General features: G+C 47.5%; 1 protein-coding gene across 2 annotated transcripts in view; it reads left to right on the plus strand.

The window, feature by feature from the left end:
• EFNA2 (ephrin A2) overlaps positions 1-27,121 on the plus strand; it is a 152,184-nt gene that overhangs the window by 53,054 nt on the left and 72,009 nt on the right. For both annotated transcript variants that reach the window (XM_051972182.1, XM_051972181.1), the window contains exon 2: positions 23,267-23,559. In XM_051972182.1, coding sequence (XP_051828142.1) covers positions 23,267-23,559 — 293 coding nt within the window. The remainder of the gene's footprint in view (positions 1-23,266; positions 23,560-27,121) is intronic.

The raw sequence follows: 27,121 nt of genomic DNA on the forward strand, positions 1-27,121 counted from the left end.
TTGGTTTACTCATAGTTTGAGTGTATATGATATTATACTGAGCATATGTTATAATGGTAGGTATTATGACGTGAGGGAGTAGGGTGCTGGACCTCAAGTCAGGAATATTTATCTTCCCAAATTCAAATCTGGCCTTAGGTACTTCCCAGCTGTATGACCTGGGCAAGTGACTTCACCCTATTTGCCTCAGTTTCCTCATCTGTAAAATGAGATGAAGAAGGAAATGGCAAAGCACTGCAGTATCTCTGCCAAGAAAACCTCAAATGGAGTCACAAAGAGTCAGTTACAATTGAAATGACTGAACAACAACAAATTATAAAGGTAATTATTGAGAAGTGGAGGGCTTTCCTGGGAGTCTTGAGGATTCAAGTTTATGCCTTTGGGCAACTTAAAATTGCAGTCCTTCTTCCTTCTCCCAGCCCACAATTCTCTAATACTATAAATTAGGGAGAATTGATCCTGACTCCTGAATTGGAGGGAGTTTCTACATGGGAAGTCCTCTGGATCTCATGCCCAGGGACCAGAGTTTTGCTCCTTCCACCACTCTACATTTTTTTTATTTTTATAAACAGTGTTCTCGTCCTCCCCTCAGAGCTTCCCCAGGGATTCATCCCCATAGCAGAATCCCTTAGCTGGCCGGCCCCCTTCTCCAGCCTCCCCCTTCTCCAGCCTCAGGGTGACTTGTCTCAGCTACAGATAGTTAATTCTTGGAGAGCAGGAGCAGGGCAGGAGAGAGTGCAAAACTCAAACTCCCTGAGTGATTTCCATCTCAGACTCAGAGGGAAGCTGCCGGGTGGCCGGGCCATGGGGATTTGCCAGGATAATAGGTTCATGTTTTCCTAACGCCCGTGCACGGCGCTTCTAGTCCTCCGTGGGACTCGCTCCACTTGGCCGACATGATCCTGTTCATCTGGCCGGCTCCCGTGGTGGATCAGTCCGAAGCTGCCTGAGCTAAGTATCCTCGATGGGGAAACTGAGCCCAGGGTGATCAGAGGAAGAGCTCTGAGAGGCAAGGCTCCTCCTCCCTTTAGGCCCCAATTTCTTTAGCTGTGCAATGTTGGACAAAAATACGGAACAAGGGCTCAGTTCTTTTTGTGTCATAGGTAATCAGCCTGGGGAAACCCGAGAACCCCTTTTAAGAGTCATGTTTTTAAACGAATACAATAAAATAAAACACGTAAAGGTAGCCAAAGATGAGTGAATACGAGGGTGCAAGTTTTTCTCTCACTCACAAGTTCACGGGTTAAGAATCCCTGGTGTAGAGAGGAATTGTAGGGCCAGGAAGGTCTCTAGATGCAGATGTCAGAGCTGGAAGCTTATTTCATTTTATGGATGAGGAGACTGTGCCCATAATAGGTAAATACTGGCAAAGGTCAGTTCAGGGGGAGCCACGACCAGACCCCGGGTTCTTGTCACATGAGATAATTCACGTGAAGCATTGTGTAAATGTTCGCTGTCGAGGGTTTTCCCTCTGCATGGGAGCTTCTCTCTGGGCCCCTCATTCTTCCTTCCTGCTCCCAGGGCTGCCCAAACCACTACCCACCCTGCCAGGGTGGCAGGCGTCCAGCCGGGGCGCCGAGGAGCCAGGTGGCCGAGCCAGAGCAGACAAGTAGACGCAAGAGAGTCAGGCGTCATGCCCAGAAACAGCCCGGAGCTGGGGTGGCAGGTCTCCCAGGACTGGCCAGGACTTCCCATCCCTTTCCATCCCATGTGGCCTTTAGTATGTTCTGTCGGCTGCTCCTCCCTCCCTCGCTGATTCCCCCGCGCCTCTGGGGGACCCCTGAGGGCCCCTTCCCTGCTGGATCCCACATCTTTGGACCCGGTGGGGGTTCCCCAGCTGATAGACTCCAGCAGCCCCCCCTTGGGGCCCTGTGTGCCAATTATTGAGCTCAGCGTGGGAGCCCCCAGGTGGAGATGGGGGGCTAGGCTGGGGGCACTGGAGCTGGCACTGCCAGGGAGCTCTTATCAGTCCCCGAAGCCAGCAAGGTGGCTGGCATCAAGGTGAGATAAGGATTTGTGTGCCCGACCTGATAAAGCCTGGGAGATCTCAGCGTGGCAGTAACGTGCATCCGCTAATGCTGTCTGAATCAGATTGGCCAGCTCCCCGCTGCCCACCCGGTCTGATGTGCCTCCTATCCTGCCTCTCAGGCTGGCCCATTCTGGGGGGAAACACCTGTCACCGTGCCCCAGCAAGTGGGGAAGCAGTAGAGCTTAGCCCCCCGGCTTTGGCCGCTGGAGAAAGGGAACGGGTTTGTATCATTTGGCTTTCTTCTCCTTTGTAGGCTTGAGCCCTGGAAGGAGAGCCGGGAGACCTGGTTTTAATCCATTTGGGCTGTTGGTTAGCTGTATGATACAAACTGGCCCCTTTTGGGCCCTGGTTTCCTTGTGTAAATGATGGGGATTGGACCAGCTCAGGGGTCCATGTTTTTGCATCGTGGATCTCTTTGGCAGTCAGTTTGCTGGAGCCAGTAGATGCTTTCTCAGAATAAGGTTTTTAGATGCACAAGGTTAAATGCTTCTGGCTACAGAGGAAGCCAGTTCTGTTTGAATCCAGTTACCAGTCTTGGTTACAAGACCAAGGTCAAGGACCCTATATTAGGACCCTCCAGACCAGAGGATCTCTGAGGTTCGAGAAGTTCTTGGTCCTGTTCTTTCTAGCAATGGCTTTGCCTCTGACTTATGGGGCATGGGATAGGTCAAGTGCCCTTAGAATCTTTAGGATCCATTTAGAAACTCTTGACAATTATGGAACAGTTTTACCTGCAGGATTTTGTTCAGTCCTTATAACAGCTCAGGGATACAGACATTATTGTATCATTGTGCAGATGGGGAAGACTGAGGCTCACCAAAAGGAAGGTGGAAGTGATTCTCTTGGTGGGATGGAGAAGGAGCTGGGTGCTAGTCTTGGCTCTGCCAACTGGCCATTCACGCCTTCTCTTCTTCCAGCTTCACTTTCTCTTTTTGTAAAACCAGGAGATGGTGTGTGTGTGTGTGTGTGTGTGTGTGTGTGTGTGTGTGTGTGTGTGTGTGTGTCCTAGGTATATGTGTGTGTGTGTGTGTGTCTGTGTGTGTGTGTCCTAGGTATATCTCTGAAGCTTGCCCAATGTCAAGAATATTCAAGAAGAAAATCTTCATTATTTTTATCTTCCATTGTAATTTGATGGAATTTTATTTCACACATTTTCCAGAACACAAAAGGTTAGGAACTCCTGGATTTAATGATCTCTAAGCTTATTTTAAAGTTAAGGTCCTTCCCAGCCTGACATTCTATATTCTAAGGTTTTTCTCCCAGACTGACATTCTGGGTTCCAAAGTCCCTCCTAGGGTTGACCTGTGTTCTATGGTCCCTCTCAGGGCTGACATTTTGTGTTCTAAGGTTTCCTCTCAGAGTTGATATTCTGTGTTTGAAGGTCCCTCTCAGTCTGGACATTCTGTGTTCTAGAGTCCCTCCCAGGGCCGACATTCTGTATTCTATGTTCTAAGTCATTGATCTTGATTCCGGCTTACAGACTCCTTGTGTGGTGTCATGATGAGTTCTGGGCACATTTAAGAAGGGACTGGGGCCAGCTCATAGCCGAAGCAGTTTGCTGTTTCTAATTCATGGAGAGCCAGGACTGAGTGGTGGGCGGAATTGATTGGCAAGTAGCTGTCTCAGCTCTAGGGCAGGAGAGAGAGACGAAGAAAAAAGAAAGGAAGGAAAAAAGGAACGGGGGGCCAAGGTTCCACCGGAGGCAAAGGCTGAGTGTAACAGGGCCACGTGGGAGATGTCGACAAGAACAGAGAAGCAGCAGAAGGAGCTCTGGATTGGGAGGAACGAGACCCGAGCTGCAAGCCCTGCTCCCTGCACCTATTAATTGTGTGACCTTGAGCCTGTTCTCCCCACAACTCCTCAGTTTCCCTATCTATGAAATAAATAGGATTCCTTGACCCTCCCAGCTCTGACATCCCAGGTTCTAAAGCTCCTCCCAGCCCCTGGCATTGAATGTTCTCAGGCCCCTCCCAGCTCTGACCTCCTGGGTTCTAAGGGCCCTCCCAGTTCTGACTTCCTGGGTTCTAAGGACCCTCCCAGCCCTGACCTCCTGGGTTCTAAGGGCCCTCCCAGCTCTGACCTCCCGGGTTCTAAGGGCCCTCCCAGCTCTGACCTCCTGGGTTTTAAGGGCCCTCCCAGCTCTGACCTCCCGGGTTCTAAGGACCCTCCCAGCCCTGACATCCTGGGTTCTAAGGACCCTCCCAGCTCTGACCTCCTGGGTTCTAAGGGCTCTCCCAGCTCTCACCTCCTGGGTTCTAAGGGCCCTCCCAGCTCTGACCTCCTGGGTTCTAAGGACCCCCCAGCCCTGACCTCCTGGGTTCTAAGAGCTCTCCCAGCCCTGACATCCTGGGTTCTAAAGGTCCTCCCAGCTCTGACGGTCCATGTTTTAAGGGCCCGCCCTGTTTTGGCACCCTGGGTTCCATGAGTCTAGCGGACACGGAGGGCATCCCCCCTGTCTCCCCAGCACCAGGGACACCTCTCTTCTTGGCTTACCTGCCCCCGCACACAGCTCCTCCCCCCTCCCTTCAGGGCTGTGCCCTCGGGCACCTTGAGTGCCCTCTCTAGGGACTGGAGGTGGCAGAGGCCCCACTCCTTCTTTCCAAGTCGAGGTCTCCATTCCTCCCGTCGCCCTGAATTTAATTGTCAGAAAGACAAACAATCTTTAGACCAGATTAGAAGAAAGCCGGGCGGGGCGGGCTGGGAGCAGAGCCCACCGCTCTCCGCCTTTATGGCGAAGTTTAACCTGCAGCCTTCCCGACATGCCACCGGGGCCCACGAGCACACAGGCCGCTTTTATGTGGAAATGAGCCTCTCTCTCCCTTTTTTTTAATCTCTGACAGCGAGTGTGCCGTGTTTACATAACAGAGAGCGTGGGGGACTCTAGAGAGGACCTCTGACAGCTCTGGCAGGAGATGTTAAGAAAGATCTAACATTTCTGATCTCTGTTTAGCCAGAGGCAGAGAGAGGCGGCCAGGGGGAAAGGTGCAGGGGGAGGGGAGGCAGGGATGTGGGCCCTGGCTGGCCCCTGTCGCTCTAGGGGAACGCCCTGGACAGGGGGGGGGGCGGGGGGAGACAGAGTCTGCAACACGGGACCCGTGGGGTGCAGGGTCCCTCCCTGGAGGAGTCGGGGTCCTGGCTGCTGCTTGCTCTCCTGGGTGACATTCATCTGGGCTAGGCCAGCTGAGGCGTGTGGGCGTGGGAGGGGGCCGTGGCTCCAAGGAGCCCCCACCTGAGACCCAATCCTTCCCTTCTCTTCAGTTTCCCTAGCTGTGAAATTAACGTACTGGACTAGGGGAACTTCCTCATTCTGTAAACCATGAAATGCTGTGTGAATGGGAGAAATTTGTCATTATTATTCTTTTACTACTTGTTCAAGGTTCCTTCCTTCCTTTTCATTTTTTGTTCTAAGAGAAAAAGTACAGTGGAGTGTATAGTGAAGTTTTGTTCTAAGGAGCCTCCCAATTCTGACCTTCTGTGTTCTAAGGGTCCTCCCAATCCCAACATTCCATGTTCTAAGGAGCCTCCTAGTCCCAACATTCCATGTTCTAAGGAGCTTCCCCAATCCCGACATTCCATGTTCTAAGGGTCCTCCCAGTCCTGACATTCCATGTTCTAAGGAGCCTCCCAGTCCCAACATTCCATGTTCTAGGGGTCCTCCCAGTTCTGACATTCCATGTTCTAAGGAGCCTCCCAATTCTGACCTTCTGTGTTCTAAGGGTCCTCCCAATCCCAACATTCCATGTTCTAAGGAGCCTCCCAACCCCGACATTCCATGTTTTAAAGGTCCTCCCAATCCCAACATTCCATGTTCTACGGGTCCTCCCAATCCCGACATTCCATGTTCTAAGGAGCCTCCCAATCCTGACATTCCATATTCTAAGGGTCCTCCTAATCCTGACATTCCATGTTCTAAGGAGCCTCCCAACCCTGATATTCCATGTTCTATGGAGCCTCCCAATCCCAACATTCCATGTTCTAAGGGTCCTCCCAATCCCGACATTCCATGTTCTAAGGGTCCTCCCAATCCCGACATTCCATGTTCTAAGGAGCCTCCCAACCCCGATATTCCATGTTCTATGGAGCCTCGCAATCCCAACATTCCATGTTCTAAGGACATCAGTGTGACCTTGGAGACATTTAATTTCTCAGACCTCTCTCCTGTTTCCTGGTCTCTTGTGTTCAATGGGTGAAATAGTGGCTGGCGTGCGGGACTTTGGAGTCAGGAAGACATGATTTCACATCCCAGTTTAAACACTTACTCTCTATGGTAATCTCTTAATCTCTCTCTACCTTAGTTTTCCCATCTGTAAAATGGTAGCAGCCTTCTACCTCCTGGATAGCTCCCATCTCCCAGACTTGTTGTGAGTCTGAAATGGGATTATGCAGTAGGTCTGAAGCACTTTATGAATTGCACATGTTTAACCTAGAGTGGATTGCGTGCTGTATAGGGGAGGGGGAAGGTGGGGAGGGAGGAACACAAAGCTTTGCAAGGGTGAATGTTAAACTGTCTTTGCATGTATTTTGAAAAATAAAAAACTGTTATTCTAAAAAAAGCACTTTGTGAAAATGCCGTATAAAGCACTGTATAAAGTTTAGCCATTGTTATTGTTATTATCATTTCCTCATCTGTCAGATTAAAATGAGAAAATTGGACCAGGCAGTTACTGAGGTATTTTTTAGCTCCTGATCAGTGAATCTTTGGATTGGATTCTCCATTTCCAGAGACATGGAGTTGAAATAAGACCTTCCCAGCCCATGGTTCCAATGTTTATTGGAAGGCCAGGCCCTCCGAGGCTGGAGATGGGGACAAGGCCGCCACATATAAGGGGGCTGCATTTTGGCTGGGGGTCCCAGGATGTCAGAATGAGGTCATCTGTTTCCTCAGCCTTGTAAGGGAGCTCTGATTTGAGCCTGGGAGAGCAAGGGATGAGGAGATAGACCTGAGCTATTGCCAGACCGAGCCTGGCACAAATGGGCTTAGCTTTCATTTCTATGCCTCTAGACCTCCCCTGTTTGCCCATGAGAGCCAGCCTTGTTTCCCTATGTGATGAGAGCATAGATTTCAACCTAAGGGTGAGTGTCCAGCCCATCCTCCTCGGCCCTAGGAGCCTCCTCTCTCCCTTCCCCAGGACAGGTGATTATTCTGTCCCCTTGCCCCTCTTTTCCTCATTCGTGCCCCTGCCCTGCTAATGCAAACACCTGCGTGGCCCTGGCAGCACCCCAGAGCTGCCCATCCCATCCCACTGGCTAATGGATTCTGGAGCAATAGCACGAATCAATAATTAATAGCGGATGATGCCGTTCACCCAGCCTGGCTCCCTGAGCTTCTTCAGGAAGGCTTGGGGTGGAGGGAGCAAATGTGATTGGTGGGGGAGGAGGTGGCTGTGAGTGTGATCAGACAGAGATGTGTGCGTGTAAGGAAGGTGTGCAAGAGGGTTTGGGAATCTGGTGCATGGGGTATGTATATGGGGGGTGTTCCCTGCATCCTCCTAATGGGCCTGTTGAAGAGATCATCAGTGAGGGCTTCCAAAGGGGGCATCCTTTTTTAAAAAACTAATTTAATTTTTTTCAATAAGCAAAAAATTATTTTTTTTCCTTTTATCCATCTCATCCCCATTGAAAAAAAGGAAGAAAAATCCAAGAATTCTTCCTTCCTTCCTTCCTTCCTTCCTTCTTTCCTTCCTCCCTCCCTTCCTCCCTCCCTTTCTTTCTTCCTTCCTTCCTCTTTCTTTCTTTCTTTCTTTCTTTCTTTCTTTCTTTCTCTCTGTCTTTGTCTCTCTTTCTTTTTCTTTCTTTCTTTCTTTCTTTCTTTCTTTCTTTCTTTCTTTCTTTCTTTCTTTCTCTCTCTCTCTTTTTCTTTCTTTCTCTCTGTCTTTGTCTCTCTTTCTTTTTCTTTCTTTCTCTTTCTGTCTTTGTCTCTCTCTCTTTCTTTCTTTCCTTCTCAAATATTCATGTATTATCAAATAAAACAAATTTTTCTACTGCTCATGTCCAAACAGTATATGTCTCCATTTGCACTCTCTGTATCTCTTCTCTTTTTCCCATGTCAGAGCTGGAAGGCCCCTGGAGCCTCACCCTCTCATTGTGGAGATGGGAAGGCTGGAGTTCAGAGAGAAGGCATTTGGCATAAGTATATAGCAGGATTAGAACTCAGCTCCTTGACTGCCGGGACAGCAATCTTTCTGCCGTTCAGCCTGAGCCGCTCTGTTGTTCTGGGTGGTTCAGCCCAGAGATGGGGTATGTGTCTCTGCCTTACACAGTGAATACTCCCCATTATGCAAAAGCCATCCTTTCTACTCCTGGGAGGCAGTGTGGAATAGGAGAGAGGGGGCCTAGTTCAAGTAGTAGGATGCAGGTTCAAATGCTGCCTCTTGGACTCTCCTTCCTGTGTGATTTTGAATAAAGGATTAAACCTTTCTTGGTCTCAATCTCTGCAGCTGCAAATTAATAGACAGATTAGCTGGTCTCTTGTGTCTCTTCCAAATTTAAATCCATGATCTTATAATCTTTGGACCATCAGCTAAGGTGAAACTTAGAATTCCTGTTCCAAAGAGATCACCCCAGACCTCTGGCCAAAAAACTGCTCCAAAGGCCAAGAGACATGGGTTCTATTGCTCCTCCTGTCCAGTGATTTACTATTCAACTTCGGGCAAATTATCTCTGGGCCTTTATTTACTAATTCATAAAATGAGAGTGTAACATGATGAACATTCTGTGTTCTGTAGTTCTTTCCAGGCCTCACATTGTATATTTATGTCCTACGGGCCCTCCCGGACCTGGCATGCTCTGTTCTAAGGTCCCTCCCAGCTCTGACCTCCTGGGTTCTAAGGGCCCTCCCAACTCTGACATCCTGGGTTCTAAGGCCCTCCCAGCTCTGACATCCTGTATTCTAAGGTCCCTCCTAGCTCTGACCTCCTGGGTTCTAAGAGTCCTTCCAGCCTTGACATTCTATGTTCTAAGGTCCCTCCCAGCTCTGACATCCCGGGTTCTAAGGGCCCTCCCAGCTCTGACCTCCTGGGCTCTAAGGGCCCTCCCAGCTCTGACCTCCCGGGTTCTAAGGGCCCTTCCAGCTCTGACATCCTGGTTCTAGGGGAGGTAGGAATGGATGGTCTCTTGGTGTTCTCTGGGATCTGAGAGTCAGTGATCCTGGTGTCTTACTCCAGAAGGAGGAAGGAAAGGAAACAAGATCATAATCCAGAGCTGGCAGGAGCCTACGGGATCATCTCAACTTATCTAACTCCCTCCTCGATGATAGAGCAAACTGAGGCACCCAGGAGTTGTGCCATTTGCCCAAGGCCACAGCCATGAGGTTTTGAATCAGAATTTGAACTCAGGTCCTCTGGCTACAAGATTGAACCATCTTTCTCCTACACAGCCAAGACAGAGGGAGCCAAAATTGGCATTCTGCCTGTGGCCGGGCAGCAGGCGGGGAGGGATATGTCGGGGCAGCGCAGGTTAAAGCGCATTAATTCCAGAGGGTCCATTAATGGCAATATTGATCGAGCTCTGGGCCTGGCCTGGCTTCTCTGTGCTAACGAGGCCCGAGGAGCACCAGGAGCGCAGAGCTGGGGGTTTGTGGGGTTGCGGGAGCTGATGAAAGCTGCTCTCCCCATGCTGGGCAGAGATGAGGACCCCTAACTTCCCCAGGCCGTGCAGAGCGCTGAAGGTGATGGAGGGTAGTGGGCCAGCAAAGCCTCTGCATTCAATGGGTTGTGGGCTCCGGGGAGAGGGGGAGAGGGCTGAGAAGCTTCCACACCTGTGCAAAGAAAGTGAATTGGAATGTCCAAGTCATGCTCCATGGCTGAGGTGCTTCTGATAGGTTTTTTTTTTTTAAAAAATTTTTTTTGATTATAACTTTTTATTGACAGAATCCATGCCTGGATAATTTTTTTACAGCATTATCCTTTGTACTCACTTCTGTTCCGAGTTTTCCCCTCCCCCCCTTTCCTCCCTCCCCAAGATGGCAAGCAGTTCTATACATGTTAAATATGTTGCAGTATATCCTAGATACAATATATGTGTGCAGAACCAAACAGTTCTCTTGTTGCACAGGGAGAATTGGATTCAGAAGGTATAAATAACCCGGGAAGAAAAACAAAAATGCAAGCAGCTTATATTCATCTCCCATTGTTCTTTCTTTGGGTGTAACTGCTTCTGTCCATCCTTGATCAATTGAAACTGAGTTAGATCTTCTCTTTGTTGAAGAGGTCCACTTCCATCAGAATACATCCTCATACAGTGTCATTGTTGAGGTATATAATGATCTCCTGGTTCTGCTCATTTCACTTAGCATCAGTTCATGTAAGTCTCACCAGTCCTCTCTGTATTCATCCTGCTGGTCATTTCTTACAGTCTGATAGGGTTTTAATGTTGAGAGATTTTAAGGATCTGGGGGACAGTGTTGGACTTGGAGGCGAAGAGAGTTGTGGGACCTCAACCACTTCACCTCCAGGATCCTCAGTTTTCTTATTTGGAAAATGGAGAGAATTACATCAGGTACATCATGGACCTGATTGTGAGGGTCAGATTATTTATTTATTTATTTTTAAAATTATCTTTTAAGACAAAGTAAGAGTGGATTTGTTTACGTGAAAAAAATGTAAGGGGAAGAGCTCTTAGGGCATAGAATGGAACAGAATGTCAGACTGAGAGGGCCTTTAGAACATAGAATGCCCCTTTCCTAAAGAAACTTACAGTCTAATAAGAGAAGACTCCCCAAAAAGAAGCTGCAAAAGGGTAAGGGAGGGAAGGGAAGGGAAAGATTGGGGTTTGAGGGCATGATGGAGAAGGCCAAAGGGTACTCAATGAAAAGAAGGCTGGCCTGAGTGCCCTCCTGAAATAGAGGGTGTGGGAAGAGCTCTCAACTCTGTCCTCCAGGGAGAGATCCCTCACAACCTCAGAAGGTACTGAGGATGTATCTCCCACCTTTGCAGAAATGGAAGGAAGGAACATTTTTTTCGATTCTTTTTCTGGGGTCAAGCTTGATTATTATGATTGCACAGGGTTCAGTTTAATTCTTTCCTTTTATACATTAACTTCCTCATTTTTTTCACAAGAGAAAACAGAGACCCAGAATAAGGAAGGGACTTGCTTAAAATCTTCCCCCTTTTTGGAGAACTGGGTTTTTCCTCCTGTCCCCTCTCTAAAAGGCCATTGTGTACACGCCAAAGAAAGGAAGCTATTTCCAATGTTTAGAATTGCTCAGCAGCTGAAAGGGCCATGTCTATTATATGCCAGTATGTCTATTATGTGTCAGCATGTCTATTATATGTGAATAATTCTTTGTAACTCACAATAAGGGAGGGGAAGAGAACAGCAGACAATTAAAAAGAAAAAGCTAAAATATATTAATTAAAATCTAAGTCTTTTAGAACTGGAAGGGACTTTAGAATACGGGACCTAGAACTCCAGAGCTCTGGATGAAATCCTAGTCTTTAGAAGATAGAATAAATGGTTCTTCGAATATTAGCTGAAAGGATTCTGAAATATAGAACCTAGAGCACCAGCAACAGGAAGAACCTTAGAACATAGAACCAAGAGTATCATCTGAAAGGGATCATAGAAAAGATCAACTGAAAGGGATTAAAACTGAGCATTAGCTGGAAGGAGCCGAAGAACATAGATGCTAGAGTATCTGACTTGGAAGGGTTCTTATCTAGAACATAGAACATAGAGCATTAGGGTTAGAAGGGACCTTAATACAGAGCTTAGAGCATCAGAATTAGAAGGGACCTTAGAACAGGATTTAAGAGTGTTCAAGATAAAAGGTACCTTAGGAAAAAAGTGTAGAATGTTTGAGTTGAAAGGGACCTTACCTAGAACATAGAACCTAGAGAGCATCAGGGTTTGAAGGGACCTTAGAACAGAGTTTAGAGCATCAGGGTTAGAAGGGACCTTAGAACAGAACTTAAGAGCTTTCAAGATGGAAGATACCTTAGGACATAGACCCTAGAAAGTCTAAGTTGGAAGGGACCTTATCTAGAACATAGAACATAGAGTATCAGAGTTAGATGGACCTTAAAACACAATTTAAGAGTGTTCAAGATAGAATATACCTTAGGACATAGAACCTAGAATGTCTGAGTTGGAAGGGACCTTATCTAGAACATAGAACCTAGAGCATCTATCTAGAATCTAGAGCATCAGGGTTTGAAGGGGCCTTAGAACTGAACCTAGCATGTCTGAATCAGAAGGGGCCTTAGAATCCAGAGCAACAATACATAGTAATTTAGGGTATCCAGATCACTGTACTTAATATCAGTCATAATCCTTCACTTCCACTCAATTCAGTAAATCATTCTCAAGCACCTCTGTAACTGCTTTAAGGGTCACAGGAACAGATATATGTCAGCCTCCTCTCAGCCCTGCCAAGCAGGTGCCACTGGTTTTATTACCCATTTTATAGATAAAAACACTGAGCCGTGGTCACACAGCTAATAGGGACCAGAGTTTGGGTTAGACTTCATGTCTCTGCTGTTCCCAAGTCTGGAGCTTTATTTTATTTTTTAAATTCAAATTGGTTTTGTTTTCAGGTCCATATTCTTTCCCACTTTCTCCTCTGCCCCTTAGAAAGAAAGAAAGCCCCTTGACATTTATAATCAAACAAAACAAATCCCCGCGTTGGCAAGGCCGGAGCTTTTTCTGAGATGAGACGTGGTCCTGGCCCTCCATGAGCTCCCTGCCTCGTGGAGCTGATGAGCCTGGGATGTATGAAATGCTATTAGAGTCATCGGGGCTAGTGCTTCATCCTCACGTCCGTCTCTGTAACTTTCTGCCCGTGGAGCCAGACAGAACAGGCCTCTTTGAAGTGACCGCCCTTCAGCTGCATGAAGAGGGTCCATGGCTTGGCCCTTCCCTTTCTACCCCAGGCTTGGCTTCTTCTGCCTTAAAGGTCCTTTAACCAGGTCTGGCATGGCTTTATCTCTGGTTCTTCTACATGTGTCTCACTCCCAGCTCTGACCTCCTGGGTTCTAAGGGTTCTCCCAGCTCTGACATCCCAAGTTCTAAGGGCCCTTTGAGCTCTGACCTTCCATGTTATAAGGTCCTTCCCAGTTCTGACATTTCTTGATTCCAGTGACCATGGTATCCTTCATCTGGCCTCTTCCCACAATAAGGATTTAGGGCATGTCTCTTGGATTGGATCCAGCAGAAGAAGTTGATTTTAAAGTGATGAACTGGCTCTGACACTAATCTGTATGATTTTGGAATAGTCAGTATTCTGCATAAAGACTCAGCCTCCTTTTCCCTAATAAAGGGACGCCAAAATGTGATCATCAGTGGGCCCCTTCCCACCTCTAAGCCTCAATTCCCTCATCTATGAAAAGGAGCATTAATTCTGACGTCGCCCAGCATCTTCCCACCTTGGAAGACTCCACTGCCTCTGTGCCCCTTCCAGTGAACAGTGGATTCCTTCCACTTTAAGTAAAGAGCTCTCTGTAGTCACCCCTTCCTTTCTACCTCTTCAGATGCCTTTCTCCAGAAGTCCATCTGCCTTCCCCTGACATTTTCAGCTTCCTTTTATATGGTGTCTTTCCCCTATTAGAAAGTCTGGGCAGAGACTCATTCTTTTTGCTTATATTGTAGCCCTAGTGCTTAGCACAGAGCCTGACACATAGTAAAGACTTGACAAATGCTTGTTGAAGTGACTTGATTAAATTTCCAAGTGTCTACAGAAATGGAAACTGTGTCATTAGTGTAATTAAAAATCAGGCTGTGCATCCTAGTGGTTAAAGGGACTGGTCTCAGAGTCAGAAGGAGTTGGTTCAAGCCCTGTCTCTGGCACTTGATTAAATTTCCAAGTATCTACAGAAATGGAAACTGTATCATTAGTGTAATTAAAAATCAGGCTGTGCATCCTAGTGGTTGGAGGGACTGGTCTCAGAGTCAGAAGGACTTGATTCAAGTCCTCTCTCTGGCACCTTCTGGCTCTGTGACCATCATTTTACTGGTGAGGAAACTGAGGTCTTAGGAAATTAAATAATTTGCTCAGAGCCACACAGCTCAGAAGTGTCAATGATGGGATTTAAGCTCGAGTTTCCTGATTCCACTGCCCATTTTCTTTTTCCTTTTACAGAGTCATAGTTTCCTTGAAAAATTCTCAACTAAGTGTTGATCAACTGCTGTTTTTCATTAATGGAGGGGATTTCTACACTGGGAACTTTCCAATGGGAGAGCTAAAAAAAACAAATAAATATTGAATGCTCTGCTTTGGGATCAGAATAAAAGGGGAAATGGCTGGTGATTGGAGGATGAGGCTGGTGAGGGAAGGATTCCAAGGAGATGCAGTACCTGAGCTGACCTTGAAGGTCAGACAAGGTAGGTTAGGACAGATGGGAGGAAAGGGATAGTGGGGGTCAGGGAGGAGTTAATGGTCTAGGTGAGGATCTAGGGAAGAAAACCTATAGGTATGGAGGTAGAGGCCCTGAGCCTTTGAGGTGAGGAGTCTCAGCTTGGAAGAGGAAGGAACAGGGAAGCCGGCCTGGTCCTTGGAGTCCAGGATGAAGAAGCTGACAGTCTCTCTATTCCTCATCCTGGTCAGACCACACCTGTTTACTGTAGTTGGCCACTGTATGTTAGGAAAGGCATTGACTGGCTGAAAAGCTCAGAACAGTTTGAACAGGGTGGGAAGGGCCTGGAGATCCTGCAGACCAAAGCCCATCAAAGAAACCAGGAGAGGAGAGGATTCAGAAGGGACATGGTCCCTTTCCTGAAGTAGCCGAAGGCCAGCCACGTGGCAAGAAGATCAGCTTTGTTCTGCTCTCCCCAGAGGGCAGGGAGCAAAGAGGTAAAGCCGCAGAAAGGCAGATTTTAAATTAAAAAGTGGTTTTCTGGGAGTCACGGCTGTCCAAAGTGAAGTGGATGGCTTTGGAAAGTAGGGAGTTCTCTGTCAGTGGAGATGTTCACACACAGCCTAGACATCTTCTTGGTAGAGATGTTCCCAGCTTGGGGATGGCTTCGAGGTACTTGCTGAATGGGTTCTTCCAGCTCAGATGGTGTGAAGGGGACATCACTGTGATCATCCTCACTAATTCAGAAGACTCCATCTGAGCGCATCCTGACAACGTGCGCCCTTTGGCCAAAGGCCCAATGATGGAAATTGACTCTGGGGTTCTGGGATCCTTTCCTATGTTCTGCCTGGGTCCCAGGATCTTAGACCTGGAAGGGACCTTTGAAGTAGTCTTGTTTAACTTCCTGATTTTAATAAATGAGGAAACTTGAATCCAAGAGAAATTGATTTTCCCAAAGTTACATAGCTAATAAATAGCAGGATCATTTCACAGGCTTCCAGAATTCCATAGTAGATCAGGGGATTTGGATCTGGAAGGTGCCTTAGAAGTCACCCACTCTTTTAGGGAAACTGAGGCTCAAAGGAGAGGAAGTATCAAAAGTGGTAGAGATACGGACAGCTGGGTAGTGCAGTGGATAGAGTACCAGCCCTGAAGTCAGAGAGACCCGAGTTCAAATCTCATCTCAGACACTTAATACGTCCTGGCTGTGTGATCCTGGGCAAGTCACTTAACCCCAATTGCCTCAGCCAAAAACCAAACAGCCAATCAAATAAATAAATAAAAGTGGTAGAGGTTGAAAGGAGTGGTCAGGATTTGAACCCAGGACCGGTAGCTCTTATTGATACTGAGAGTGGGACAGTTCCCAGAGTAGCTGTGGAGCCCCGGGCTCTTTGGCTTCCCCTTCTCCCAGGGCAGAAACCAGAGCTCCTTGGGCTGGGGAAGGAGGCCGCCAGCATGGGCCAAGTAGCATTTCTGCACACTGATTTGCATAGCATTACCCACAATGCTTGGCCAGGGCCAGCCAGCTTTGAAAGTGTCTGCGTGTGCCGTTTCCCGTCTCCCCCAGCCCGCCGTAACCCCATTGTGTCAGCAGGAGATAGCTGATGGCATTAATATCACCCACCGGAAAGTTTGAAAAAGCAATTTTTTTTTATTATTATTATCATTTAAAGTGACTCTAGAAAGGAGAGTCCTTCAATCCCAGGAAGAGTATCCCAGCCTGGCAGGGGGGAACAGGGAGGGGCTGAGAGCTGAACTGGGCTGGAGAGCAGTCTGGCAGGGCTGGCTTTCCCAGCCGGCCGCTTCCCACGGCTTTGGCCCAGTTATCTCCGGCCTTACCTCTCAGGGACCCTGCGTGTGTGGGAGCCTTGGGCTTGGGCCTGCCGCTGCCACAGAGCCAGAATGCATCCCTGGCTCCGTCCTTCAGCCCTCGGCCGTCACGGGGGCCACGACACTCCAGGCTGGCACATGGAGCATGGAGCTTATTCCAGCTGCCAGCTTCTCAGAGGGCAGAACAGGGAGTGGCGAGTGAAGGGGTCAGGAGGAGACCGCCCAGAGGCCCCGTGGAGCTTGCTCAGTCAGGGATCTGGCCTGGGAGAGAATGAACCCCCCCCCCCAAGTCTTTAAGGAAAGAAGCTAATCCTGATGGACCACCTGGGTGGGGGTGAGTGGCTGCCCCGGGCCCTTCCCACTTGGAGATTCAGCACTCGCTGCCATGCTGACAGGCAGGGCCCCCGAACAGGGCCCCCACCTCCCTTGTCTTATTTGTGAAATGGTGATGGGCATCTTCCTAACACCTCCCGCCCAGAACTGTTGGGAGGAGAGTCCTTTCTGTTCTTTCAGGCCCCGGAGAAATGAAAGCTGTTATTATCTGTAACAGGATCAGCAAGAGAGGGACCTTTAAATATAGATGTCAGAGCTGGGGAGGACTTTTAAGATAGAATGTGGGCACTTAGTAAGCTCTTCGTGCATGTGGGCTGGCTTTCAGAGCTGGGGAGGGGCCCTTGGAACCCAGGATGTCAGGGCTGGGAGGGCCTTAGAACATAAATGTCAGAGCTGGGAGGGCCTTAGAACATAAATGTCAGAGCTGGGAGGGCCCTGAGAACCCAGGATGTCAGAGCAGGGAGGGCCCTTAGAACCCAGGAGGTCAGGGCTGGGAGATACCTTAGAACCCAGGAGGTCAGAGCTGGGAGAGAATGTGTGTATGGTTTTGTGTATGTCTGTGTGTGTGTGAACACATATCCATACATACACATACATCTTTTGCTCCTGTCATTTTATTTGATTCTCATAACCACCAGGGAGGCAGATGCTATTACTTCCCCTATCTTACAGATGAAGAAACAGAATCAGGCACAAGCCAGATGACTTGCCCAGTCACCTGGCTCATAAATTAGGCTGGATTTGAATTCAGGTCTTCCTGATATCATATTCAGTGCTCTAACCACTGAGCTCCTCAGCTTCTACTTATGACCGTAACCTGGGATTGCTTTGGTCTCAGTTTCTTCATCTGCAAAAAAAGAGGGGACTGGACTAGAACTGTGGGGCCCTTCAGCTCTGAATTGGTGACTCAGTTTCAAATCTAGCTAAAATCCCTCCTTCCTGGGATTTATCTGCCCACCTGCATTCATTGGCCCAGCCCCCACCCCCTTGTTTCCTCCAGCAGAACCCTCCTCTTCCTTCAAGGCCCACCAGCTCAGGTGCCATGTCCTCTCCAGGATGCCTCCCTTCCCCCTTCTTAGTCTTCCTGCACCCATCCCCCCCCTTATATCCTATTATTTAGGGTCCTTTCGGTGTCCCTTCCCCCATCCCTACTAGATTGTAAACTCGTGGAAAGGACTGTGTGATTTTTGCATACATGGGTGATGGTAGTGATAAAAATAACTAGCATTTTCATAGAGATTTATTGTCAACAAAGTATTTTACAAACAACTCATTTCACAGGAACCTTGGAAGGTGGGTACTATTATTCTTATTTTACAAATGAGGAAACCGAGGCAGAGAGAGGTTGTTCAGGGTCGCACGACAAGCACGTGTCTGAGGCTGGATTTGCACCCAAGTCCAACCCTTTTGTTTTACAGATAAGAAAACTCAGGCCCGTTCAGATGGAGGTTTGCTGAGGATCACACACGTAGTAGACCTCAGCAGCAGGATTCGAATTCAAGTCCCGTGACTGGGGCGCTAGCGTCTGTAACACTGCCCCGAAGCTTTTGTATCCCAGAGCCAATTGCGGTGCTTTGCATGTCCTGGGCTGCAGTTTAAGTATTTGCTGAGCTGAATTAGGGCACGGTATTTAGACTCGGAGTCGGGGAGAACCGGATTCAGAGACCACCTCAGCCCCTTCCTCGCTGTGCGAGCTGAGCAAATTGTCCTGCTTCTCTGAGCCCGTTTCCTCATCTGTAAAATCCCGGATTTGGGCTCAAAGCCTCCAAATCTGTGAATCTGCACGGTCCCCATGAAGGCATGATAGATACCACAGAGGCCGGTCCTGCCCGGGGAAGGAGGCGATATTCGATCGCTTCCGATCCCTTCTAGCTCCCGGTGTTCGGGTTCTCAGTCCGCCAGCTGGCGGAGCCCTCAGTCGCCACTGGACCCAGTTTCCTCATCTCTACAATGGGACTGACGGCTGGCTTCCTCCCGGGCTCTCATGAATAATTCAGCTGGAGGCTCCTGGAGGTGTGAGAGCAGGAGGGGATCCCCTTACCGCTTTGTTTATGTCCCCAACACCTTCCATTTCAGACACCTGTTTTATCTCTTTCTCCCCCTCCCCCTCCCCCTCGCCTCCGCTTTATTTTTTTAATTAGCTGATGAGCTATCTTCACACCTATTGAAACCCTAGCTCGAGAAACCTCATTAGCCCAGATCAAAAGGAGGCCTGAATGATTTATGAAAGTGCCCTGCTTGAGAGAAAAGAAATAATTAAGGGGACCTGTGCCTGAGGCTGTCCCAAAGGCCCCATTAGAGATTTCCCCCAGAGCCATATGTACATACCCTCTTGGGTCTTGGGCTTCCTCACTTAGGCCGGGAAATCTGGGATGCCCTCTCTTCCTTGGAGCTTCCAGGTAGCTTTGAGAGCGGAGGGCCTAAGTCAGAGCTAAGAGGGAGTCTTGAGAATTGAGATGTCAGAGTTGAAGAAACTTGGGGAAAGGGGTCAGAACTAGGAGCTGAGAATATAGAATAGAATAACTGAGAGGGCCCTTAGAACCCAGGTCAGAGCTGGGGGGGGGACCTTAGAACCCAGGAGGTCAGAGCTGGGAGGGCCTTAGAACCCAGGAAGTCAGAGGTGGGAGGGCCCTTAGAACCCAGGAGGTCAGAGTAGGGTGGGCCTTAGAACCCAGGAGGTCAGAGGTGGGAGGGCCCTTAGAACCCAGGAGGTCAGAGCAGGGAGGGCCCTTAGAATCCAGGAGGTCAGAGCAGGGAGGGCCCTTAGAACCCAGGATATCAGAGCTAGGAGGGCCTTAGAACCCAGGATGTCAGAGCTGGGAGGGCCCTTAGAACCCAGGAGGTCAGAGCAGGGAGGGCCCTTAGAAAATGGAATAAAGTCAGATCTAGGAGATATATTAGAGCTCCCTCGGTCCATCCATTTCATTTCACCACAATGTGAACAAGCCCAAGAAGGGAGATCACTTGCCCAATGTCACACCGAGGGTTAGGGGCCAACCTTGGAATGGAACTTTCTCTTTTATAACCTCTCCTCCCCCTTCTGTGTTCTCCACATATTCTTTCTGGGAAATTTTCTTCTGGGGATCTCAGATCCACTGCTCCACCAGTTTTAAATGCACCTTCCTATGTCCTTATCTCCACAAGCAGACTGTGTGGGACTTTGTCAAACGTTTTGCTGAAATCCGGGTAAAAATATCTAGAGGCAGATCCTCTGATCTTCAGGCCGATAACCCTGTCTGTCACACGAGTAAATGAGGCTAGCCCGCCAGGCTTTGCTCTGGAGAAGGCCTTGCTGGCTCTCCAGGAGAAGACTTCCTTTTCCAGCTGCTCACACCAACTGTCCTTCTAAACGCTTATGGGGACCAAGCCCTGGGCTAGGCGCTGGGGATACAGGAAACAAAAACGAAATAGTCTTTTCCCTCAGGAAGTATGCCCTCTATCAAGGAAAATCGTGTACCCAGCAATAAAATAAGTATCAAGTAATTTCTTGGGGTGCAGGGGGAGGGACTCGAAGGAATCTAGAGAGCTCGTTATGAGGCACCTGAGGTGAACTTTGAAGACAGTGAGAGATCCCAAGAGACAAGGGTGAAGAGTTTAGAAAGGGATTTTCCTGTAAGAAGGCTAGAATAGAGTGCCAGAAGAGTAATAGCATAGAACAAGTCTGGAAAGGTAGCTGTGTCCTAAGGGCCCTCCCAGTTCTGACCTCCTGTGTTCTAAGGGCCCCCCAGCTCTGACCTCCTGGGTTCTAAGGGCCCTTCCAGTTCTGACATCCTGTGTCCTAAGGTCCCCCCCCCCCAGCTCTGACATCTTGGGTTCTAAAATCTAATTCTCACATTCTGATTATAAAGTCTTACTCTGACATTCTGTTCTATGTTCTAAGGCTCCTTTTAGCACTGATATTCTCTGTTTTATGTGCTCAATTCCCTTCATCCTAGATCATTCTTTGGTTCTTTGTGGTTGGCTGAATAAGAGCATGACTAGGGAGAATGAGGAGGATGGTGGTTCCTTGAACCATACATGGAAATTTGGAGGGGGCAGGTTTATAGATCTTAGACTTGGAGCCGAGAGGGAGCTCAGAGACCATCTCTCCCAACCCCCGCATTTTCAGCTGAGGAAGCTGAATTCCCGAGAGTGAAGTGACCGACTTTCCAAATCCTGCGGAGAGGAAGGGCCTGAGCTGGGATTGGTGCAGAAAGTGAGTCTGGTTTGGGACATTTGGTTTGCAGTTGGAGGCGAAGGTAGAAATGTCCTCTCAATAGAGAATTAGGGTCTGGAGACATTGATGGAGGTCATAGAGGAGAGAAGAAAAACAAATTATGGGTCACTTTATAACAAAACAGAGAATGTTGGAAGGAACCTTAGAAGATAGAACCCAGAATGTTTGGACTGGAAGGGATTTTGGAATATAATAGCAAAGCTGAAATATAGGACTCACAATGTTAGAATTTGAAAACCACTTCATTCAATTTTTTCATTTTAGAGGTGAGCAAATTGAGACCTAACAGAAGATTAGTGATAATCAATATACACGGCGAATTTATGTCCATTCATATAGGTTTGGAGGCATGATTTTATTATTTTAAATTATTATGGGTAAACAATTATGGTTATTGGTCATATCTTTGGGGAAATTACTGTATTACTGTAATTTAATATAAGTATGATTTACAAAATTAAAAAATTGATAAAACAAGAAAAAAAGTAGGCTTTATTGAAATATTCAACCAAGTCGTAACTAGCATTGGAAGAATGTGGCTTTGTACCAGGGCACCGGCTTTCCCACTCGCACGTTGTGCAATCAGTCTGCCATCTGACCCTGGATCTTGTCCCCATCTCCTGGGATCTGCTCAGGGACATACTGGATTATTGTTAAAATTTCGATGTGGATGTTTTCATCTCAAAAATCAGCAAATGGTATAAAATCAGAGCTTGATTTATTATTTAGTTGATTGTTTAGACTTAAGAAAATTAATATTGTCCTTTAAACTTAAAAGAGTGTCATGTGCGGTTTTTGAGGGGTGAGAGAGAAACCTGGTTGTTAAATTTTACTCATGCACTCCCGGCTCTAACTTTCCCTGTATTTCTGGTAGTGATGAGCGCTGAACTCTTGGGACTTGGGAGGGAGATAGAAACTCCTCACCCCCATGACTACACCTGCAGGTGGGGCCACCCTCTGTGTTCCAGGTGTGATAATTCCTACTTTCAGCTTTGGTGTTCGATGATCTTCCTCTAATACTAGTAATAAAACTTTTTATTATTATAACGACAACAAAAACAATTGCTAGCATTTATGTGGCGTGTTAAGGTTTTCAAAGCATTGTACGGCTGTATATCATCCTGTTGGATCTTCTGCAGTTTACAGTTGGACTAAAGGGAAAAACGACACTCCCACGGGTCCATCCCCGCTACCCAGGGCATCTTAACTCTTTCTTCTGAATTAGATTTGTGTATTTATGTGTATATATTCTTATACACAGGATCATAGGTGGAGAGCTAAAAAAGTACCTTCGAAGCCACTTTCTTCATTTTACAAATGAAGAAACTGAGTCTGACACAGATTCACTGACTTTTCCAAGGGGTCACACAGCTAGCAGGTGACTGGCAGCATTTGAACTCAGGTTTTCCTGCCTTCAAGACCAATTTTCTATCTATCATTCCTGAAAAACCATTTGGAAATGCCAGAAATTGAGTTTGGGATCCCAGACCCGCAATGCCTGAACTCTACCTCTGACCATAATAATAATAATAATAATAAATCCAGCATTTATGTAATGTTTTTAAGTTTTGCGAAACAGTTTGCATGTTATCTCATTAATGCCTCACAACAACTCTGGAAGTTAGTTACTTCTTTTTATTCCCATTTTGCAGATGAGGAAACTGAAGTCAGAAAGCTTAAGTGACCCGCCCAGTATCCCACCCACAGGAAGTATCTAGAGTGGGCTTCCTTTAGCTTCCAGCTTTAGGGTTTGCCCTGAGAAAGTGCACTTTCCCCCAGGCTTTCTCCGTCACCCTTTCCCTGTACCGTGTATCACTCAGGAATGTGATCCAGTCAGACGGGCGTGAGTGCCGGTCCACCCAGCTTATCCCAAGGAGGCAGCCTCCTCCCTTGCTGACATTGAGGACATCCCTGATTCTCCCTAGGAACTGAGAGCAGAACCATGTTTGATTAACAAACGGTCAGATTAACAGCTGGCTTCGTGGCGCCTCAGACATCTGGACAGAAGGGAGCTCAAATGTTTGGCTTAGGAGCCCTTGAACATCTGGGCCTCGGGCTCCTTTAGCATTTGGCTTGAGCATCCCCAAACATCTGGCCCCAGGTTTGCAGCTCGCCAGCTTTCACAGGGATGAGACATTTGTTCCTAATCCAGTTCCCCAAGACTGATCCTGGTGGATCAGAGAGGGGAGAAACCTAAGGCAGCTCAGATGGGGGTGGCTGCTGCACCCCAGGTGACAGGTGACCCTGGGCAAGGCCCTTAATCCTGTTTTCCTCAATTTTCTCATCTGTCAGATGAGCCGGAGAAGGAAATGGCAGACGCTCCAGGATCTGCCGAGAAAACTCCAAACGGGGTCACGGAAGTCGGACGTGACTGAGAACAAGCGACTATCGCTGTCAGTGTTGATATTCACCTTTCTTTTACAGGACCCAGTCCTCGCTCTGCTTCCTTCTCCTGGCCACGGGATCCCGGGGAGGGGGGGTCGGACGGGATCCCGCAGCCACAGGGAGCCTCGGGGTGGTCACCGAGCCCTGAGCCCCGTCCCTGACCATCGCTCCCTCCTCTCCCGCCAGGTTTCATCACGGCGATTACACGGTAGAAGTCAGCATCAACGACTACCTGGACATCTACTGCCCCCATTACGAGAAGCCGCTGCCCCCCACCGTGCTCATGGAGGAGTACGTCTTGTACATGGTCAACGATGAGGGCCACGCTTCCTGCAACCGGCAGAAAGGCTTCAAGCGCTGGGAGTGTAACCGGCCCACGGCGCCCAACGGGCCCCTCAAGTTCTCCGAGAAGTTCCAGCTCTTCACACCCTTCTCCTTGGGCTTTGAGTTCCGGCCGGGACATGACTACTATTACATCTGTGAGTGCGGGGTCCCTTCTGGGGCGGCTGGAAGGGGCGTAAAGCACAAAGCTCGGTCACTGGGGATGAGCCTTCGCAGGTTTTAGACCTAGAACGGAGAGGAACCCTCAGTGCCGTCTACTCTGCCCTCCCTCCTCTGACTGATGAGCAAATAGCTGTGATGAGTATTATTATATCCATTTTACAGATGAGGAAACTGAGGCCCCAGAAGTATGATAGTTTACCCCAAATCACAAGCATTTTATGTTTGTGTATATAAATACACAAACATATATATGTGTATATATATTTATATATACATATACACACAGTAAATGTTTGTGTATATTTACGTATGCATATATAAATACACACAATACATATATGCACATATATAATTTGAAATTAAAAAGCTACCCCATGAGGTAAGTGCAACAAGCATTATTATATCCATTTTACAGATGAGAAAGCTGAGGCCCACAGAAGTATAGTAGCTTGCTCAAAATCACAAGTACTTTATCTGTGTATATATATATATATATATATATATATATATATATATAATATATATATATATATATATATATATATGTAGATATACACACACATATATACTTATATATTTATATATATACTTATATATGAATATATGGATATATCTGTGTGTCTATGTATATATGAATGTGTATATATAAATACATATATATGTGTATGACTATAGATATGTATATATGTATATGTATATAAAGATCTCATTTGAAACTAAAAAGCTACCCCGTGAGGTAAGTGCAACAAGCCTTATTATATCCATTTTACAGATAAGGAAACTGAGACCCACAGAAGTGTTGTAGCTTATTTAGTCACAAGCACATACACCCACATATATATACTTATATATGAATATGTGTATATATACGTGTCTGTGTATATGTGTATGTGTATATATAAATACATACATATGTATATGACTATAGATATGTATATATGTATATGTATATAAAGATCTCATTTGAAACTAAAAAGCTACCCCATGAGGTAGGTGCAACAAGCCTTATTATATCCATTTTACAGATGAGGAAACTGAGCCCTCTTTTCTGCACCCTTTCCGACATCCTGTGCTTTCAATCACCTTGAAAGGCCCCTCTAGCCCAAGCTGAAAGGCGCCGTGCCGGGAGTGATCCCCCGCAAGCACAGTAGGGGGAACCCGCTAAGGCGGGGGACGATAACTCAGCAGGAGGGATGACGCCCCAGATTCTCCAGCCGGGGTCGGGCAGGGCGCGGCCGCTGGCTCGGAAGCGTCTGAGTGAGTGCGGCAGTTTTGGCGCGTAGTAGGTGTGTTTAACAAATGTTGGGGGTTTGATTGGCAGGTTGACATCATCACTGTGCAGGGCAGAGTTCAGGGTGGGTGTGAAGATTCCCCGGTGCTGATTCAGTCTGGTTTTTTCCCCCGGCTGATGCTAAAAGCCAGTTTGAGGAGCTGTGTGTGTTTCCCACAGTGTCGGAGCTGGGAGGAACCACGGAATATAGGACATGGGAGTGGGGGGGCCTGGGTACAGAGACTGTCACAGGTAGGGCTCGGTCCCTGCGGGAGGTGCACTTTACAGCCTGGAATTAACCCCTCACAGTCCAGCGCACACGTCCCTATCCTGGATATGTCGGAGCACGGGCTCGCCTTGTATCTATCCATCTACACATAATCGAAATGTGATTATGATTTTGTATGGGATTCCCGACCCAGATGTCACCTTGGGAGGCTTGCCTGTGGCCCTAAGGCCGGAGGGAGGACGTTCTAGGACCTACTTCTCTCTACCCCTCCCCCCCACATTCCCCCACCCTCGTACCTTACATGGTCGACGTACTTGGCGGATAATGCGCCAGCCGTGTGTGTGTGTGTGTGTGTGTGTGAGCGGATGCGTAGAAAATGCGACACTTGGCCCCTGCCACTTTGGGAGGCCTTGCCACCGGGAACTTTGTCTCTCCTTGTCCTTCCTCCACTGATGCCCTCTCGCTGAAGGTCTGAGGGGGGACACTGTAGGGACCCCCCTTTTCCCAAAGCTCTCTGCCCCCCCTTTTATGATTCTTCCCTTCCCCCCACCTTTCACCGGGGAGATAAAGATAAAAGCTTGTAATAAAAATAATATTCGTCACGAGAGATAAGACGAATAATTACAATAATTATCTTTATGAAACTCCTGTCTTGGAATGAAAAATGTAATTTTTCTGATATTAAGGGAACTTAATTTAAACACCTTTTTTTCTTCCCTGAATTAAAATAAAATAAAATAAAATGGAAGCAGGAAAATCGCTCCCAATAAAGTTTAATTTGAAACTGCGGGAGCCCCGGGGTGGGTGGGGATCTCCAAGTCTCCCTAGAGCATGGTCTGTATACCCAGAGCTATTCTTGCCAAGGAGAAGGGATACATAGTCTTAGTGACAGGGGGTGGGGCGCAGGGTTTAGAAGAGCCGAGCTTTCCAAACTGGAACGAACAGCAGGGATCCAATTTCCTCATTTTGCAAATAGGGAAACTGAGTCCCAGAAAGGTCAGTATCACATGAAACAGAGGGAGGATTTGATCCCAAATCCCATCTTCTTCTGCCTCATTGTTCTTCCTACCCAAGGGAATAGAGATTGTAGAAACAGGCAGACAGAGGAATAAGGGCGGGGCCTCATGGCACAAATCGGGTCCTCTGCTGCCTGGTAGAGAAATTCTAGGCTACGACCAAGACACGATTGTCTTTGACTTTTCTATCAATGAGTCAATGTGCTTTTATTAAGCACTTACTGTGTGCTAGGCACTGTGCTGTTACCCTTTTGGGATCCAAAAATCATAAACTGGCAAATCAGGACGGGACCTCCAAAGATTCCTTTTTAACCCCTTCCACTCCGGGTAAAGAACAACCCCCTTTTCCCCAATAGACAATCCCCAACTTATCAGAGGATAAGCCTCAGACTTCTTTAGGCCTGAATTACTCCTGCTGTAAAAATGAAGGGATTAGACTAAATGACCCAGAAGCAGTAGAAATCATCTCTAGTACAGTGCAAAGAGCACTAAAGGCTTGGGTGCGAATCTCCTTTGACACTACCTGTGTGACTTTGGCCAAGCTATTTAAGTTGCCTGGACCTCGGTTTTCTTAGCTGTCAAATGAAAGTGTTAAGAGTAAAATGGCTTCTGAGGGTCCTCCTAGCTCTGGCTATCTCCACAGTTCTCTTTTATCTACAATTCTTATAATCCTACAAATTTGGTGATGGGAGCTCACTACCTCTCAAAGCAATTCATTCCATTGTGCAAGAAATCTCATTATTAAGAAATTTTAACTTCTAGTGAGTCAAAACTCATTCTCCCCTTCCTTCTCCCAGTAAGTTTCCCTCATTTATTCTTTATTCTATTCTCTGGGGCCCATCAGAACAAACACAGTTCCCCTTTCATGTGATAAGTATGTAAAGACAGAGATCAAGCCCCCCACTAAATCTTTTCTTTCTCCTCAGTTCCTTTATTGACCCTCCTGCAGTTGGCCTCTAATACCCTCATCATCCTGGTTTCCCTCCATTTGTCAGCATGCTCTAGTCTGACTGGTCAAAGCA

The sequence above is a fragment of the Antechinus flavipes genome, chromosome 1, assembly GCF_016432865.1.
Source record: "Antechinus flavipes isolate AdamAnt ecotype Samford, QLD, Australia chromosome 1, AdamAnt_v2, whole genome shotgun sequence".
NCBI lineage: Eukaryota > Metazoa > Chordata > Mammalia > Dasyuromorphia > Dasyuridae > Antechinus > Antechinus flavipes.